The 15,635-nt window shown below is 55.2% G+C and overlaps 5 protein-coding genes across 5 annotated transcripts, besides 8 other annotated features; 2 read left to right on the top strand and 3 right to left on the bottom strand.

The window, feature by feature from the left end:
* Positions 1 to 69: 69 nt before the first annotated feature.
* EKO05_0008607 (Long-chain-fatty-acid--CoA ligase) lies at positions 70 to 2,295 on the top strand (the record flags this gene model as incomplete). Its single annotated transcript, XM_038941668.2, has 2 exons — positions 70 to 2,084; positions 2,190 to 2,295. The coding sequence occupies 2 exons, from the start codon at positions 70 to 72 to the stop codon at positions 2,293 to 2,295; spliced, it is 2,121 nt and encodes a 706-aa protein (XP_038796147.2).
* Positions 2,137 to 2,178: a tandem repeat.
* A 174-nt stretch (positions 2,296 to 2,469) lies between the features above and the next one.
* Positions 2,470 to 2,499: a tandem repeat.
* Positions 2,500 to 2,542: 43 nt separating this feature from the next.
* Positions 2,543 to 2,586: a tandem repeat.
* Positions 2,587 to 2,684: 98 nt separating this feature from the next.
* Positions 2,685 to 2,726: a tandem repeat.
* A 151-nt stretch (positions 2,727 to 2,877) lies between these two features.
* Positions 2,878 to 4,158, bottom strand: EKO05_0008606 (uncharacterized protein; the record flags this gene model as incomplete). Its single annotated transcript, XM_059637337.1, has 1 exon — positions 2,878 to 4,158. One exon carries the CDS (start codon positions 4,156 to 4,158, stop codon positions 2,878 to 2,880), a length of 1,281 nt encoding a protein of 426 aa, XP_059493320.1.
* Positions 2,976 to 3,013: a tandem repeat.
* Positions 3,095 to 3,152: a tandem repeat.
* Positions 4,159 to 5,097: 939 nt separating the features above from the next.
* Positions 5,098 to 6,636, bottom strand: EKO05_0008605 (uncharacterized protein; the record flags this gene model as incomplete). The annotated part of the gene is made up of 2 exons (XM_038941675.1): positions 5,098 to 6,444; positions 6,565 to 6,636. The coding sequence occupies 2 exons, from the start codon at positions 6,634 to 6,636 to the stop codon at positions 5,098 to 5,100; spliced, it is 1,419 nt and encodes a 472-aa protein (XP_038796145.1).
* Positions 6,637 to 7,536: 900 nt separating this feature from the next.
* Positions 7,537 to 7,677: a tandem repeat.
* A 382-nt stretch (positions 7,678 to 8,059) lies between these two features.
* EKO05_0008604 (replication factor C subunit 4) lies at positions 8,060 to 9,173 on the top strand (the record flags this gene model as incomplete). Its single annotated transcript, XM_038941611.1, has 2 exons — positions 8,060 to 8,151; positions 8,204 to 9,173. 2 exons carry the CDS (start codon positions 8,060 to 8,062, stop codon positions 9,171 to 9,173), a joined length of 1,062 nt encoding a protein of 353 aa, XP_038796143.1.
* A 676-nt stretch (positions 9,174 to 9,849) lies between these two features.
* Positions 9,850 to 9,884: a tandem repeat.
* A 583-nt stretch (positions 9,885 to 10,467) lies between these two features.
* Positions 10,468 to 15,367, bottom strand: EKO05_0008603 (uncharacterized protein; the record flags this gene model as incomplete). The annotated part of the gene is made up of 5 exons (XM_038941727.1): positions 10,468 to 11,109; positions 11,163 to 12,272; positions 12,320 to 13,703; positions 13,754 to 15,203; positions 15,256 to 15,367. The coding sequence occupies 5 exons, from the start codon at positions 15,365 to 15,367 to the stop codon at positions 10,468 to 10,470; spliced, it is 4,698 nt and encodes a 1,565-aa protein (XP_038796142.1).
* Between the last annotated feature and the right edge of the window lie 268 nt (positions 15,368 to 15,635).

Genomic DNA, 15,635 nt, shown 5'->3' with positions numbered 1-15,635 from the left:
CACATCGAGTGATCGTGCGCTCAACCCTCCTTCCACCGTCGTAGTTGCAGGACTCCGTCATCGCCTGCCATGTTCGGAACCACCGATCCCCAGCTCCAGCGCGCGCAGGAGCTGCACGCTCCGCCCCCAAAGGGCCATCCGTACAGTCTGCCGCTTGCAGGCACCGCGACAGATGGCAAGAGCGCTGTCTACCGCCACTGGAGGTTTACCGACAAGCCGCTGCTCGACAGCCTGGTCCCTGAGATCAACACCCCGCACGAGGCCTTCGAGGCCAGCGCAGCCAGATATCCAAAGAACAACTGCCTAGGCCATCGCCCATACGACCCCGTCACCAAGACATTCGGCGCCTATGTCTGGCAAAGCTACGAGCAAATCTCGGAGCGTCGCAAAAACTTCGGCGCCGGCCTGGTCCACCTTCACAGACAGGCCGGCGTGACAGCTGCCAAGCAATACGGCGTTGGTTTGTGGTGTCAGAACAGGCCCGAGTGGCAGATTACCGATCTGGCGTGCATGTCGCAGGCTCTCTACTCAGTCTCCATCTACGACACCCTCGGCCCAGACACGACCGAGTACATCATCAACCATGCCGAGCTTGCCTGTGTCGTCACTGGCATGAACCACGTCACACAGCTGTTGAAGCTGAAGCCCCGGCTGCCGACCCTCAAGATCATCGTCGTTTTGGACCCTCTGTCTGCTGGCGAGCTTCCTGGCGAGTCCAAGGGAGATCTCTTGAACTCGTTGGCGAGTGAGCTGGGCGTGACTATCCACTACATCCGTGACGTCGAGGCACTGGGCGAGAAGCAGCCTCTGCCCGTCAATCCACCCACACCAGACGATACTGCGACAATCAATTACACCTCAGGAACCACTGGCAACCCCAAGGGTGTCGTGCTAAGCCACCGCAATGCGCACGCCGCGACATGCACAACCATGGTGCTCCTCGGTTCTGGCAGCGACCAGATCATCTGCTCGTTCTTGCCTCTAGCCCACATCTACCAGCGGCTGGGTGAGCACGGAGCTCTGGCAGCCGGCTCAGCGATCGGCTACTTCCACGGTAACATTGCGGAGCTCGTCGAGGACTTGCAAATGCTCCGACCCACAGTCTTCTCAGGCGTCCCACGCCTGTACAACAGATTCGGTGCCAAGATCAAGGAGGGAACCATTGAGCAGTCTGGCATCAAGGGTGCCCTCTCACGACACGTTGTCTCTACAAAGCTAGCTGCCGTCAACGACAAGCACAACCCGACCAACACACACATGCTGTACGACCGCATCTGGGCCAAGAAGGTCGCTGGTGGCCTTGGTCTCGATCGCTGCAAGGTCCTCGTCAGCGGCTCTGCGCCCATCGACCCCAGCCTGCACCAATTCCTGCGCATCGTCTTCGGCAGCAACTTTACCCAAGGCTACGGCCTGACCGAGACGTACGCCGTGTCCCTCATCCAGCACGAGAACGACTTTACATCCGGCAACTGCGGCGGCGTAACACCCAACACAGAGGTCTGCCTCGCCGACGTACCAGACATGGAGTACCTGTCCTCGGACAAGCCGTACCCTCGTGGCGAGCTGCTCGTCCGCTCTACGACAACATTCAAGGAGTACTTCCGCAACCCAGAGGAAACAGCAAAGGCCATCGACGCCGACGGCTGGTTCCACACGGGCGACATCTGCCTCGTCGACGAAATGGGCCGCTTCAAGATTGTCGACCGCAAGAAGAACGTGCTCAAGCTGGCGCAGGGCGAATACATCTCGCCCGAGCGCATCGAGAACGTGTACCTCGCCAACTGCGGCTGGATCGCGTCTGCCTACGTCCACGGCGACAGCCACCAGTCGTTCCTGGTGGCCATCTTCGGCGTTGCGCCCGATCTCTTCCCGCAATTCGCGTCCCATGTCCTCGGCGAGAAGATCCCCGAGGGCGACTTGGCCAAGCTGAAGAGCGTGCTGGGCGACAAGCGAATCGAGCAGGCGGTTCTCAAAGAGCTGACCAAAATAGGCACCAAGAACAAGTTCAACAGCTACGAGAAGGTCAAGGCTGTGCGCTTGTTCCTCGACCCTTTTACCATTGAGAACCAGCTTCTCACCCCTACGTAAGTCATCTAGGCTCCCCGTCTTCTGTCCGCGACAAACACAATGCCGCCCACTGTACTGTACTGTACTGTACTGTGCTGTACTGACTGACTGACCTTCTCCAGACTCAAGCTCAAGCGCCCGCAGACGGCAAAGGCGTTCCGACAGCATCTGGACGACTGCTACGAGGAGGCGCTTGCCGCCGAGGGCAAGGCCAAGGCGAAGCTGTAGATGGGGCTTTTGGGGGGCTGCCATGTCGATGTGTTGAATGTACGAGTAGGACAGATAGATAGACCGTCTCCATCCACAGCGTCTGATCAGGCTCTCGCTCGCGCATGCAGTGACACTGTGGTGCTGTTCAATCTCTTGCTGTACATACGGAATGTCTGACTCGAAGACGGTACTGATGGATGATGGATGATGGATTTGATTGATTACGGCGCGCTGGAGAAGAAAGCCAGAAAGCCAGAGAGCCAGAAAAATAGAACAATAGGAAAGAAAAGAAAAAAAAATAAACAAAAATCACCAAGCCATTGCATCGTAAAAGCATCGTAGCCCACCCGGGGCTTTGTTTCGTGACGGGGCGGCCGATTGCGGAGTGCAAGCCCGCTGTTATATGCAAGAAAGAAAAAAGAAAAAAAGAGAAAAAAGAAAAAAAGAAAGATGCCCAGCCCAACAAAGAAAGCGTGCAGGAAATATCTACATATGCAATCGACCGCGTACATACAGAACCAAGGCCCACAGGTCCTGCAGCGAGTGAACAAGTCCAGGGTGCGAGGTTAGAATATCTCGTGGCCCAGACCTCCAAATCCATCATCCGAGGCGACTTGAACTTTCTTCCCGGGGATGCCCTGGGGTACGGTGGGCACGGGGGGCACGGGGCCGCCGGGCTTGACGACGATGATTTTGTCGTCGCGGTCGCGGTCGAGGTCGCTGTCTTTGACGCTGTTTCTGCTTACTTTGCGGGTGAGGCGGCTGCTCGTGCGTTTCAGGCGCTTGCTGGCGTCGCTCTTGACGCACTTGATGGTCCGCTGGCGCTCGGGGGCGGGGGAGGCGAGGGGCTCGGGCTTGGGCTCGGGCTCGGGGTCTGACATGTCGAGGTCGCTCGCGACGGCGGTCGTGGTGGGTGCGTAGTCCATGTCGAGGTCGGCGTTGGCGTCGTTGTCTACGAGGGCGACGGATTTGCGCTTCTTGGCGAGGTTGCCGGGCAGACTTGCACTCGCGCCCTCGGCGAAGGCAGCGGATGGCGTCTGGGGCATTGCGTCGTCGCTGAAGAGGTGCGGTGTGTTGGGCGTGGGGCTCGCTCGTGCGTGGGTGCGGGCGTGGGAGAGGTGCTGGGGCAAGGGAGGGACGGCGGGGAAGCACTCGTTCCCCAGCACCGACTGGAGCTCCTTCTTGGCCGAGGCGAGCTTGACCTCGAGGCTGGAGACGCGCTTCGAGAGCCTCTTCTGCTTGTTGAGGTCCTTCTTGGAGGGCGAGCGGACGATGCTGCCGGGGGTGCGCGGGGTGAGGGGGGCCGGGGGCGCGTGGGCGTGTCTGCGTGGAGTCAGCATCGTCTGCTGGCGAGTGTGCGTCGAGGGACCCACCCGCCGACCAGGCGCGCGGGGCCATGCCCGGGCGGACGAAGAGCTTGGGGGCGGGGAGCAGGCCCTGCTCTTTGGCCATGTGGTAGGCCTCCTCGGCCTGCCTCTTGCGCTCGTCCAGCCGGGCCTGCTCTACGCTGGCGCCGACGCTGGGCTCGGCGTCCGTGTGCCCGGCCTTGCGCTTGCCCAGGACGCCGCCGAAGACGTTGGCAAAGACGCGCGAGAAGCGGCCAAAGGTGCCTTCGGCCGTCGCCACCGTGGCCGCGGCGTCGCTGCCCTTGCGTGCTGCGGCCGTCCAAGGCTGCGCGGGGGCTGTCGGGGACATGATCTGGCGCGGGTGGCTGGCTTTGCGCACCGCCGGCGTGCTGTCGTTCTCGTCGTGGAATTTGTCGAGTAGCGACTCGATGCCCACCTCCTTCCACAGCTCGTCGGGCGGGGGGCGGATGGAGCTGGTCGTGTTTGTGTGCTCTCTGAACCGGGACACCCGCTCGGCAGGCGTCTCGTCACTCATGGCGACCCGCAGGCTAGCGCAACCCAAAGGGGCAGCGGGATCTTTGCTTGCTGCGGCGATTCGTGCACGTAGAGCAGCTGCAGCGCGTGGATGCGGGGGGGGAGCAGGACGTGCCAATGGCGTGGAAGTGGCGGCGGGGGCGCCCAAGGGCGTGTTGATTGCGAGCGTGTTTGTTTTTGCGCGTGGGAGAGCTGCGTCCGGGAGTAGGGTGGTTGCTAGGCTGCCTTGTTCGCCTTTGCCTGCAGCACTAGCTTGGCCACCACCGTCTAGAATCCAACCATGATGATTCACGCTGGAGGTATTGAATTACCGTTGAAAGTATTGATTACCGTTGAGAGTATTTGATTGACGATGGAAGTATTGATTGACGATGGAAGTATTGATTGACGCTGGAAGTATTGATTGACGATGGAAGTATTGATTGACGATGGAAGTATTGATTGACGCTGGAAGTGTTTGATTCACGCTTACAGTATTTAATTACCATCAAACGTATTTAATTATTGTTGAAAGTACTTAATTAACGCTTCCAGTATTTAATTAACACTTACAGTATTTAATTACCATTGAAACCATCTAATTACCATTGAGAGCATCTAATCAACGCTCGGTATTTAATCAACGCTCAGTATTTAATCAACGCTGAACGTATTCAATCGACGCTAAAAGTATTGGAATGACGCCAAAAGAAGCATGACTCGATGCTGAGAGCCATGACTTCACCATCACACCCAGCGTGATGTCTTGGTCCAATTACGTGCATGACCTCATGTCAAAGCGCGAAGCATGTACGATTCGGTCTATGTAGATGCTCCCGTATAGGCACATCCTGGATATCAAATCCACATGCCCCCCTCATGCTGAACGCCACCCGATGCACCTCTGAGAATACACAGTCGGAAAAGTAGATATAGGAAACTCGTTAGAGACTTCCGCTGTTCACAAGGCATTGAACCCCATCAGCAGACCTGCGCCGGCAAGACCAGCACCTGCTGCCCACGGACTTGCAGTCATCATGGGCATTGCGCCAGCAGTCGACGTCACAATGTTTGTGATCGTTGGGCCGTTGACACGCGGTCCGCCCGTACCAACGACTGCCGTCGAGACTGCGTTCGGAACCAGGCTGACGCCTGGTACTCCGTCGGAGCCAGCCTGGATCTCCTCGACGTTCGAGCTGGTCGCGTTGAAGTTGGTCTGGGCGAGCGAGATCTCGTTGTTGCTAAGATCGTACACGACGTACGCAGATCGCAGGAACGTGTCTCCAAGCACCGCAACGCTGTTACCCGCCGGTGCAATGCCCAGGATGCAGACGGCTTGTCCACGGCTGACGGCAGCCGTAATGACGAGCTCGTTGTAAGGGACCGAGATGGTGACGCCGCTGAATCCAAATTCGAGAGAGCCGTCCTGGTTGGCAAGGCCGCAGTCGACAAAAGCAGCGCCTTGGTTGGAGTCGTAGCGTGCGTTGAACTGCGTGTAAAGAGCCGTCACAACATTGTCAGGCAAGTACATGAGCGACGAGCCGGAGTCGAGGAGGACAGGAACATTGGAATGGGAGAAGAGCGCCGTTTTGTTGTTGCCAATGCCCAGGTCGGTCAGGGCGATGATGAACTCGGCATACACGCCCGATTCCTGCAGGATGGGCAACGTGCTAAGCTGGCCGGAGAACTTGTCCGTGTCGACACCGCCGAAGAGGATGCTGCCGGTCGAGGCATCGAGGTCGTTCAGCCACAGCGAGTAGGCAACGCTCGCGATTGTGCCGTCGTCCTTCAGCTTCTGTGGCAAATTGGGGTAGGCCTCCAGTCCAAAGCGGTTGACCTGCACTTCGTTGATTGTGTAGCCAATGCCCAGAATGCCCTCGGGCGAACTCGACGTGTATCCAATGCCAAACTGCATGTCTGTGATGGTCTGGCCACCGAAGCGGAACGTGTCTGTTGCGTAGTCGCCGGATGCGCCAGAGCCGTCGACATAAGAGATGTTGAACGCATTGTTGACAAACTGGTATGTTGACGATGCGTTGGCGCTGTACGTCCCAGACTCGCCGCACTGGTTACCGCGCTCGGTGCACAGTTTCGAGTTGACCGTGTTGACCCACAGGTCGCTGCTACCCGTGTCGATGTGCAAGCGGAAGATTTGTTCCGGTGTGCCTAATGTTGCATTTGCGAAGTAAAGGGTTTCTAGGTTGTCAAGCGTCTCCTGGACAGTCTTTTGCCGCCGGCGCAGCCGATCGTGGGCGACTGGGTCGACAACATTTCGGCGCTGGATATCAAGGCCTACTGCTCTAGGGTTCTGGTGCTGTCAGTCTGGCTCCAGACAAGGATGGATGACGCGTGCCGCAGCTCGGGCGTTCAGGCCGCAACGGTAGGACTCGCTTCGCAACGTTCCGGGGAAAGCCAAGACCAGACTTACCTGTCGTGGCGCAAGCTTCAGCGCAGCCGCAGACGACACCAAGTGTGCGGCGAGAAATGTCGAGTACTTCATTACGGCGTCTCTGAATGCAGCAGTCGATCCAAGAGCCGTCTATATGTGTGGGATGCCCGGCTGATGCGGTGGCGCCTGGAAATCTGACGCGCGGTAAGTCGCAGTCGGGACTGGCTGACCCGGGTTGTGCGTAACAGGCTGCTGGATGCGTGACGACGAGGGAGGGTTCAAGGTTGAGGTGAGCAAAGCTAGCGACGGTGAAGACGGACAAACGGGCAGAATAGTGGTGATAAATAGTGGTGACAAATAGTGGTGAAGAATAGGCGCGGGCTTTGCAAGTCTTATTTGCACAAGGGGCGATCAACCAGTTGCCAGTACCTAGCCCAGTGATGACGACGCACATGGAGGCTGACCACGGGCTGCGGACGCTGGTCGGATCGTGCGGCTACCCACGTAACCGTCTGGGAGCAGGCGCCGCCCCTGCAGTATTTGGAAAACCCTCGAGCCAACAGGAGCGGTGCCTGTCCGAGGCCTGGCCGTCGCATTGCGTCGCCCGGTGGCGGTGCTTTGCCATGAGACATGATTTGACTACAAGCGTTTCGTGGGCCTGAGCGCTTCGGTCAACCCGGTCAAGCCTTGCGCTCGACCACTGTCCTCCATACGAACGGAGCTCTTTGCAGCTTTGCAACTTTGCAACGTGGCGCATGCGTGAAAGAAACCTGAGACCGACAGATTCGATGCCTCGGTACCGCCTGACAGTCTGCACTGGCAAGCGCAAAGAGAAGCGTTTGCCTTGTGCCTGGTGACGGATGCGTTGCGTGTCCGACTGTATTGCGTGTCCGACTGCGTATGCGCCGGCGACCTTCGATTGCAGTCCCATGTATGTCATCATGGCCTTGAAGCCGGCACTGCGCCAAGGGCTAGTGCCAGGTTGGCGTCAGCGACGCGGTGCATCGAGGCCATGTTCTGCATGTTCACGGTCGGCATGTCCATGTTCACGGTCGGCATGTCCATGTTCACGGTCGGCATGTCCATGTTCACGGTCGGCATGTTCATGTTCACGGTCGGCATGTTCATATTCATGGTCGGCATGTTCATGTTTGAAGCTGGGCATGCCGCGCGAGACGCTCGTTGCACGCGGCTGCATCTGACATGTACTATGTAGACAAGTCGTGCCCGGCGGCCGGCGCCACGGAGATCTTCACTGCCAGGACCGGGGTTCGGACAACGACTGTGAAGCTGCTAGGGACGGTCCGGAAGACCGCAAAGACCACCCTTGCAACGCATCGCCAATGGCATGCGTCCTGCCGATGACGTTTGGTCAAGCTTTGTTCTGACCGAAGGGCTAGATTGTTCCCTTGCAAGGCTGGTAGCTGAGATGCCAGAGAGATCGCACGTGATGCCGCTAGCAGCACCCCTGCAACCGCGTCAAGTCGCGTCTCACGCGTAGCCCCTCCAGCAAAGTCGACAGCCACAGCCCAACATGTCGAAAGGAGAGTCCTCAAAAGCTGCCGCCACCAAGGGCGTGCGAGCGAATCCCAACGCAGCTGGAGGCGCCAACTACGAGCTGCCATGGTAATTGACAACGCCAAATCACACCACTCCACCACGACTGATGGCGACACAGGGTCGAGAAATACCGTCCAGTGTACCTCGACGATGTCGTCGGCAATACAGAGACAATCGAGCGCCTCAAGATCATCGCAAAGGACGGAAACATGCCTCACATGATCATCTCTGGCATGCCAGGTATCGGCAAGACCACGTCCATCCTCTGTCTCGCGCGACAGTTGCTGGGCGACGCCTACAAGGAAGCCGTGTTGGAGCTCAACGCCTCAGATGAGCGTGGTATCGACGTTGTGCGGAACCGGATAAAGGGTTTTGCGCAGAAGAAGGTGACGCTGCCACCAGGCAGGCAGAAGCTCGTCATCCTCGACGAAGCAGACAGCATGACAAGCGGAGCGCAACAGGCGCTGAGAAGAACCATGGAAATCTACAGCGCTACAACACGATTCGCATTCGCATGCAACCAATCGAACAAAATCATCGAGCCACTCCAATCGAGGTGCGCCATCCTGCGCTACGCCCGCCTCACCGATGCCCAAGTCGTCCGCCGAATCAGGCAAGTTTGCGAAGCCGAGAACGTACAGTATTCCGACGACGGACTCGCCGCGCTGGTCTTCTCTGCTGAAGGAGACATGCGACAAGCGATCAATAACCTTCAATCAACACACGCTGGATTCGGCTTCTTGAACGCCGACAACGTCTTCAAGGTGGTGGACAGCCCACACCCCATCAAGGTGCAGGCCATGATCAAAGCGTGCCACGAGCAGAGGATAGACGATGCAATGACAACACTGAAAGAGCTGTGGGACCTGGGCTACTCGTGTCACGACATCATCAGCACCATGTTCAGGGTCACCAAGACCATCGACACCCTCAGCGAGCACGCGAAGCTAGAGTTCATCAAAGAGATTGGGTTCACTCATATGCGCATTCTCGAAGGTGTACAGACGCTACTGCAGCTGTCTGGATGTATCGCCAAGCTCTGCAAGATCAACATGCAGCCTCAGCTTTTCCTCATGCCATCGAAGTGAGTCGTAACACGAGTCGCATCTGCACTGCATTTAGCCTGGCGTTTTGGCGTGTCACATGTACGGTTGGAAGAAAGATGGTCAATAAAGGACACCAGCATGTACAACACAAGTCATACTTTCATACCCCTTGCCGTATCTTGACCTCCTTGATCTATCATCGCTGTCCAATACCGCTTTCTACACCCTCTTTCACCCTTTCCAATCTTTCCCGTCAGCCATTTCATTTCTCATCCTCCCCCTGGCAATCCCAAGCCCCCCACACTCGACCTCGTACTCACGTATACTTCCTCCTCCGAAGAGACCGACATAACATCCTCACCATCTCGCTCCTCCTCGGTGTGTGTTGGACGGCTTACGAGGAAGTCTGGATTGTGTTTCTTGGCGAACCATAGCAAGCCGGCGAAGATGAGAATGCTGGCCGTGAGGTACGTGGCTTCGTGGTGTTCGGGCCAGGGCATGCCGGTAGGCTGTTCTTTTGCGTGTTGTGGGTTTGCTGCGATGAGATGGGATGAGCGGGTTGTTGGGTTGGATTTGTGTAGTGGGGATTGGTTGCCACCGTGGTTTGCGAGGTGTCTGGTATGTTCATGTTCACAGTGAAGAGGGCACAGTGTGATGGCAAACGCAAAATTCGCGGTCGATCCATTTGTTCCCCCACAAGCAGTACTATCGAGGCTACTGTTGTTGTTATTGTTGTCGATTTAGTCATTGTTGATTCGTGGCGGTGCTCTACTGCCCAGCAGCCATTACATTGACTGGTGTGACTGGTGGCCGATATCTTCAGACAGAGTGGGAATTTATCTGCCGAAAGAGCCTCATTTGCACCATGGGTTCTTAGCGCTGAGCAGACTTTGGTTAAGATGATCAGAGTGCTAGAAGTAGCCCAATTTCCCCCAGATTGGAGCATTCCTGCTGTGCAAATGCACTCGATCACGTGTGTGCCTTGTCATCACTTGACGAAGTCGTTGCCACAAGTATCGTCCTAGCTTATACGAAAATAGCGTTAGAGTTCTTCTAAAAAGCTGTTCCGTACATGAAGCGGGGGTATGAGAGCAGCGGCTTCTGCTCCGCGATGTAAATGTCCGAAGCCACGAGGAGGCTGCCGCATATCCTCAGATTGGCACTGGGGCATGTTGAGGTCAAGATGGTGGGGAGGGATTTCCAGGATAACAAACCCAAACTGGTTGCTCACGGCTAAGATGTACTGCAGTAGGCTGGATATTAATAGTGGCTGGTGGTCTGGGGAACCCAGGACTGTACAATTTGATGAGTCTATTTACTTATGCGATATTTTCCCTTACTGCCCCACACCTTCCAACCAAACGACACTCCTTGGACTACCCAAACTCATATCTCCTACCCCTACCGTGCTACTCTTCACATCAGGAACCACCATGACGCTCTCTCCGTAGCTCAAGTAGTCCGTCTCGCAACTCAAAATCTCTTCTTCACCGCCCTTCCCATCGTCTTTCTCCTTCGGCTTGATCCTCGCCCTGATATCTACACTCGGCAACAGTACATTACCGGCCTTCAGCGGAATAAGCATGATCGCGAACTCCTTCACCTCGTCCTCCACAGCCGTGAACAATGCGCGTCGCTGGCCGGCCACAAGCCACTGATCTGGTGCTACGTCTAACGTGTAGACGAACTCGATGGGATCAACCGCCGAATCGAGGTTTGCTGCCGCAATGAGCGATGCATATGAGGCCCAGCGGCGAGTGTGCGAGATACGGAGGGTTGCGTGGAGAGGGTGGCCAACGATGGTGATGTTGGGACTGTATGAGGGTGACGTGAGATTCAGAGACGTCGTGTGTAAGATGTGGGTTTGAGGGATGGAGACTGTAATGACCATGCGACGAGGTGGGTGGGGTGAGAGGGGAGCAGAGGTAGGTGGTGAAGTAGGCGAATTGGTCTTGGGCAGGTGCACAGTTTTGTGGTCCTATGTTCGCTCGTCAGCTGTGTGTTACCAGGGCTTCTTTGAGAAAGGCTCACCTTTAACCAGTCCTGCAACCAGGATCTCGCTTCTTCGCGTGCAGAGTGCGGTAAGCTATCCAAACATTCTGTCCAGTCCGCTTCATCGAAAATACCGATGTCGACTTTCTCGAGTACAGCGATCTTCTCGTACTGATATGGTATAATCTTCCGCTCAGCTCGCTCGATGAAAGTTGCTACTAAGAGCCGACTCAGGCGAGCAACAGCACTGCCCTTGACAGCATTGGCAAATAACACCCGTAGGCGATCGAGAACGTCTTCATTCAGACAGCGATATTCAACCATGAGAGCGAGGTGACCTGCTTTGGAGGGTCGGCTTTGTCTCCCCTCTTCAGCATCGATGCTTTTTTTCGTGATCTTGTACGTGACAGCTACTGGCTGTTTCGGGAAAACATGCGTAGTTTGCTTGGACCTTCTCGGCGCATGAACATTGAACTCCTCCGAGCCTTCGAGCTCGACGTCTAGTAGCTCCAGCGGTACCTGGTTCGCAGTTTTGATGTTGAACTTTGAAAACAATGATTTACTCTTGAAGTGGTCGTGTACGTTGACATCTAGTGGCAGGTCGACCGGAATCATAAAGGACGAGAAGTACTGGAATTGGCCGCTAGTTGTGTAGTAGTCGATCTCGGCCTTGACCGTGAGGTCCTGGAGGATTGTCTCCATATCGTAGGGTACCTTCAGCGTAACGCTAGAATTGGCGGTCATAGCTCCGATAGAAATGACTCCAGGCTTCTGGCTGTCCTCGATGGTGAGCTCTTCCGACTCTACGCTCGCATTGGCTGTTCGTAGGCGCAGACCTGCTGATGCGGATTTAAGTCGAATCTCTGCATGCTCGATCTCGTTCGCGCCGGTGTTGCAGGTGATCTCGATATGCCGTGGCTTGTCGATATGTATGAAGTGAGAGAGATAGACACGCGCCTCAAGCGCCTCGGCGCGGGAAAAGCATTGGATGCGGGCTTTCTTTGCAGCTTTTAAAGAAGTTACAGATGCGGAAGCGATGATACCAAGAGGTGTTGGAGCCTCTGTCTTGCTGACAGGTTCGTGAACAAAAACAATGCGCTTCGCTTCAAAGACAATTTTATCAACAGTGTAGGGGCCAGCTGTGTTCACCTGTCATATATCAGTACCTTGTGATACTCTTTCGTTGCATTACTTACATTGCATCCGAGCCACACGCGAGTCAAGCCCCTCTTGATTGTCATTGCTTCTGGAGTTTTGAGCCAAACATCTTTGGCAGTCGTCGAGTCGGCACTGACAAGTCGAATCTTAGCTGCGCGAATTTCAATTTCGTCTTCGAGAATGTGTCTGAACTGGAGACGGAGCTGAAAGCCATCCTTGTCTTCGTAGTGCCGTACGTATGGCTCAACTATGACATCGGTGAAGTAGTCGGCCATCTGGACCGACACATCATAAGGGAGCTGTTGTGAGTAAGTAACAAGCTCGTTGAGCACACCACCGGTGTCGACTCTGTCGTCGTTGAGCCAGTTTTGCGGCATGGAAGAGGTGTCATCGTCGCTCGCTCGCCTCGATGAACTGCTAAGAGATATCCTACTTGCGGAAGATCTTGCAAGAAGATCAAGCAGTGTCCGAATGTACTCATCCTTACGGTTGAGCTTCTTCAGACAGCGAGCGTACATCTTCAACATAGTGGCTACAACACTGTTCCATCTGCTCTTGGCATAAAGCGAAAGGCTAGCATCTGGGGAGCCTTTGCTCGTTATACCTGCCATGCTACCAAAATACATGGCCGCCGCTCGGAAGTCGCCGAGCTCGTATCGAAGGGCTGCTAAGTCGCCTGTGACACTTTCTGCAGATTTGACTTGTCCAGCGGCTCTGTAATGTTGAAATATCTGGTCACTGAGAGTCTCATAGAATTGCCGGAAGTGGTCAACCGATGTGAGGGCGCCGATAAGGGCAGTGGCAGAGATACCAGAGGTGGCACGAGTGGGTTCCTCAGTATCTTTGACATCTGCAGATTCTTTTGCTACTGCTTCGTCCTCTTCCTCGTCGCTGTTAAGGTGTACTTCAGTAAAATCCTCACTTTGGCTGAGCGATGGAAGTATAGCGGCCCACCCGACGGCCCATCCTAATGTTTTTCCAATGTGCTCAAGCAGTCTTCGTTGGATGCCAATAAGCTGCGCTCGTTGCCCAGCTAAATCCATAAGACCATTCTTTGACTGGTTAATCGTGTTTGGCTGATTTGAAGCTGGCCGATCTTGGTACTGTCCGTTCTCATATACTACTTGGCCGCTTGTGGTTGGCTGGAGGTATGGAGGATCTGTCGAACCTGAGCGAGATGAAGATCTGGACGGGTGCATCATTGACTTGGGTTCCAAAACACTCATCTTCTGTTCTTTGCTGCGACCGCTGAAGGATAGGCTTTTACCGGACGACGCGGTAGTTACGTCGCTGAAAGATTTTGTGAATGGCAGCGACGAAGTCGAGGTTTCTCGCAACACTTGGTCCAGGGCAGAAAAAGTCCATGATCGCACCAGGTTATCCACCAACTGCTCAGGCAGAATGGTTCCGTGGGCTTTTGCACTATCGAAGGTATCAGTAATGCCGCAAAAGAAGATGAGGAGACCACTCACCCATTGGTCAGGTCTTCTCGCAACAGACGACCCGCAAACGTGATGAAGTTGAGTGCTCGAGTACAGAGCTCAGCAAGCGAGAGCAGGTCTTCAGTATCAACTGCTTGGCCACTCGATCTTGTCCCAAGATGACTGTCATCGACTGATTTTTGTGTGACGCTGGCGTTTGGCCGTGGCTGAAGCTTGTTCGCAAGGTCTGCTCGAGCCGATTGTGAGTTGCCCATCCTGAGAAGAATCGACATCTGACGTGCGAAGATGTACACCCTGAACTCGAATATCGAGATGTTGTTAGCTAGGATGAGCCCTCGATAGTCTTTCTTTTGAGCGTCTATCGGCTTGTCATCATGGAAATGCACATAATCTTCGCTGTTGCTGTGCTCTTCTTGTGACTGCTCTAACACTTTCACCACTTGCTCATACAGATCCTCGGAATGGCCGAGCATCTGCAACGCGCTACCATCATTTGTCTGGTCTTGGATAACAGTATCAAGCCCAATGGATAGTTCGTCGTATCCAAGCAGCGCATCATCAACAAGGCCTGCGCTTTCGAATCCTCGCGCAAGTCCTTCCTTCAATACGAAGAACGTATTAAAGTTCCAGCCTGGGAAGGAGCGCTGCGCATCGTTCTTGCGAATATCTTCCTCGTACTGGCTGACACGAAGGTCGAAAGAAGAGAGTATCAAGATTTTGAACTTGGTGATAACATCAGTCCAGGCACCATCGTGTTCTTGCTGAGTCTCAGCAGCTGACGGAGCTGTGACTGAGCCTGCAGCCGGCAACATCTGGGGTGGTACCCTCTCTTTCTTCAGCCGTACTTGAGCAATCCGATCAGGCGCAGATTTAGAAGCAATGTTAAAGTCTGCGCGAATCTTTTCGAGGATAGTAGTCGATGCTCGTTTGAAGACTGAGGCTGTGCCACCCTTCTCTTTCTCTCCAATGGCCGCACTTCCCGATCCACGCGGCTGACTTGCTGCAGGAGTGTCGGGAAGAACAACATGGATGATCATCCACTCGTAGGCGTCGTGGTTTTCTTGTGTGCTGGCCGAACTGCTCTGAGCTGGTGGCGTGTGATCTTTCATCCACTCACGTAGTTGTTTGCGTGCTGTGCCTTTATAGGTCTCAGAATCATCGCATCGTAAGAGATATACCTTTAAGTATGGAGTCCGTCTTAGGCCTGGAATCTGATGTCGCCTTTCCTTCTCTTTGGCCTGTGGTCTCATCATCTCCTCCGTGGTACGGTTCGGCACTCCTTGTGCAGGAGGCGCCAATGTGGATTGAGCGGTACCTGCGTCTTGTGCAGTCTCTTGGCTTGGCACAAGATCCACGTGGAGGGAGTCAATCGACCTCAGAGGTCTGGTATGTGCCTTCCAATGCAGATTCCGGAGTGGCAGTCGAGCAGCTAGGTCCTCTTGTACCAATGGAAACACGCCGGAAGGATCATGGTACTCGACTAGTCTTGTCAGCACAAGGCTTGATCGCCATATTGATAAATGGGCCCATACCCGTGATCTTGGAGCTAGACAGCCCATCCATCACCGTGGGTTCGTGTTGCTTCGGCCTGGGGGCATCTTCCGGGGCACCTAAGGCTGGCGCAGCATTCTCGACTACGCTCATGAAACACGCACGCCTTGTTGATGGTAATTGCAACTACGGGACAGAGGGTGATGCCGACCAAGCTTCACGGGGTCAATGCTGCAGTGAGTGAACGTTGCGGTTGGCTCGAGCTACAGCTGATCGGCTCTAGTTGCTCCCTTCGCTTATCTTATCGTAACCCCTGTCTCACAGCCCGAGTCCTGATCAACCGACCCGTCTGCCTAAAACCGTGTTTCGACATTTTTGACCGATCAAGGATTCGTTCACTTGATCTGGCCTCTTTAGTGAC

Source organism: Ascochyta rabiei, chromosome 15 (genome assembly GCF_004011695.2).
Source record: "Ascochyta rabiei chromosome 15, complete sequence".
NCBI lineage: Eukaryota > Fungi > Ascomycota > Dothideomycetes > Pleosporales > Didymellaceae > Ascochyta > Ascochyta rabiei.
Note: the sequence above shows the minus strand (reverse complement) of the source record. Positions and strands in the feature narration are given on the sequence as shown.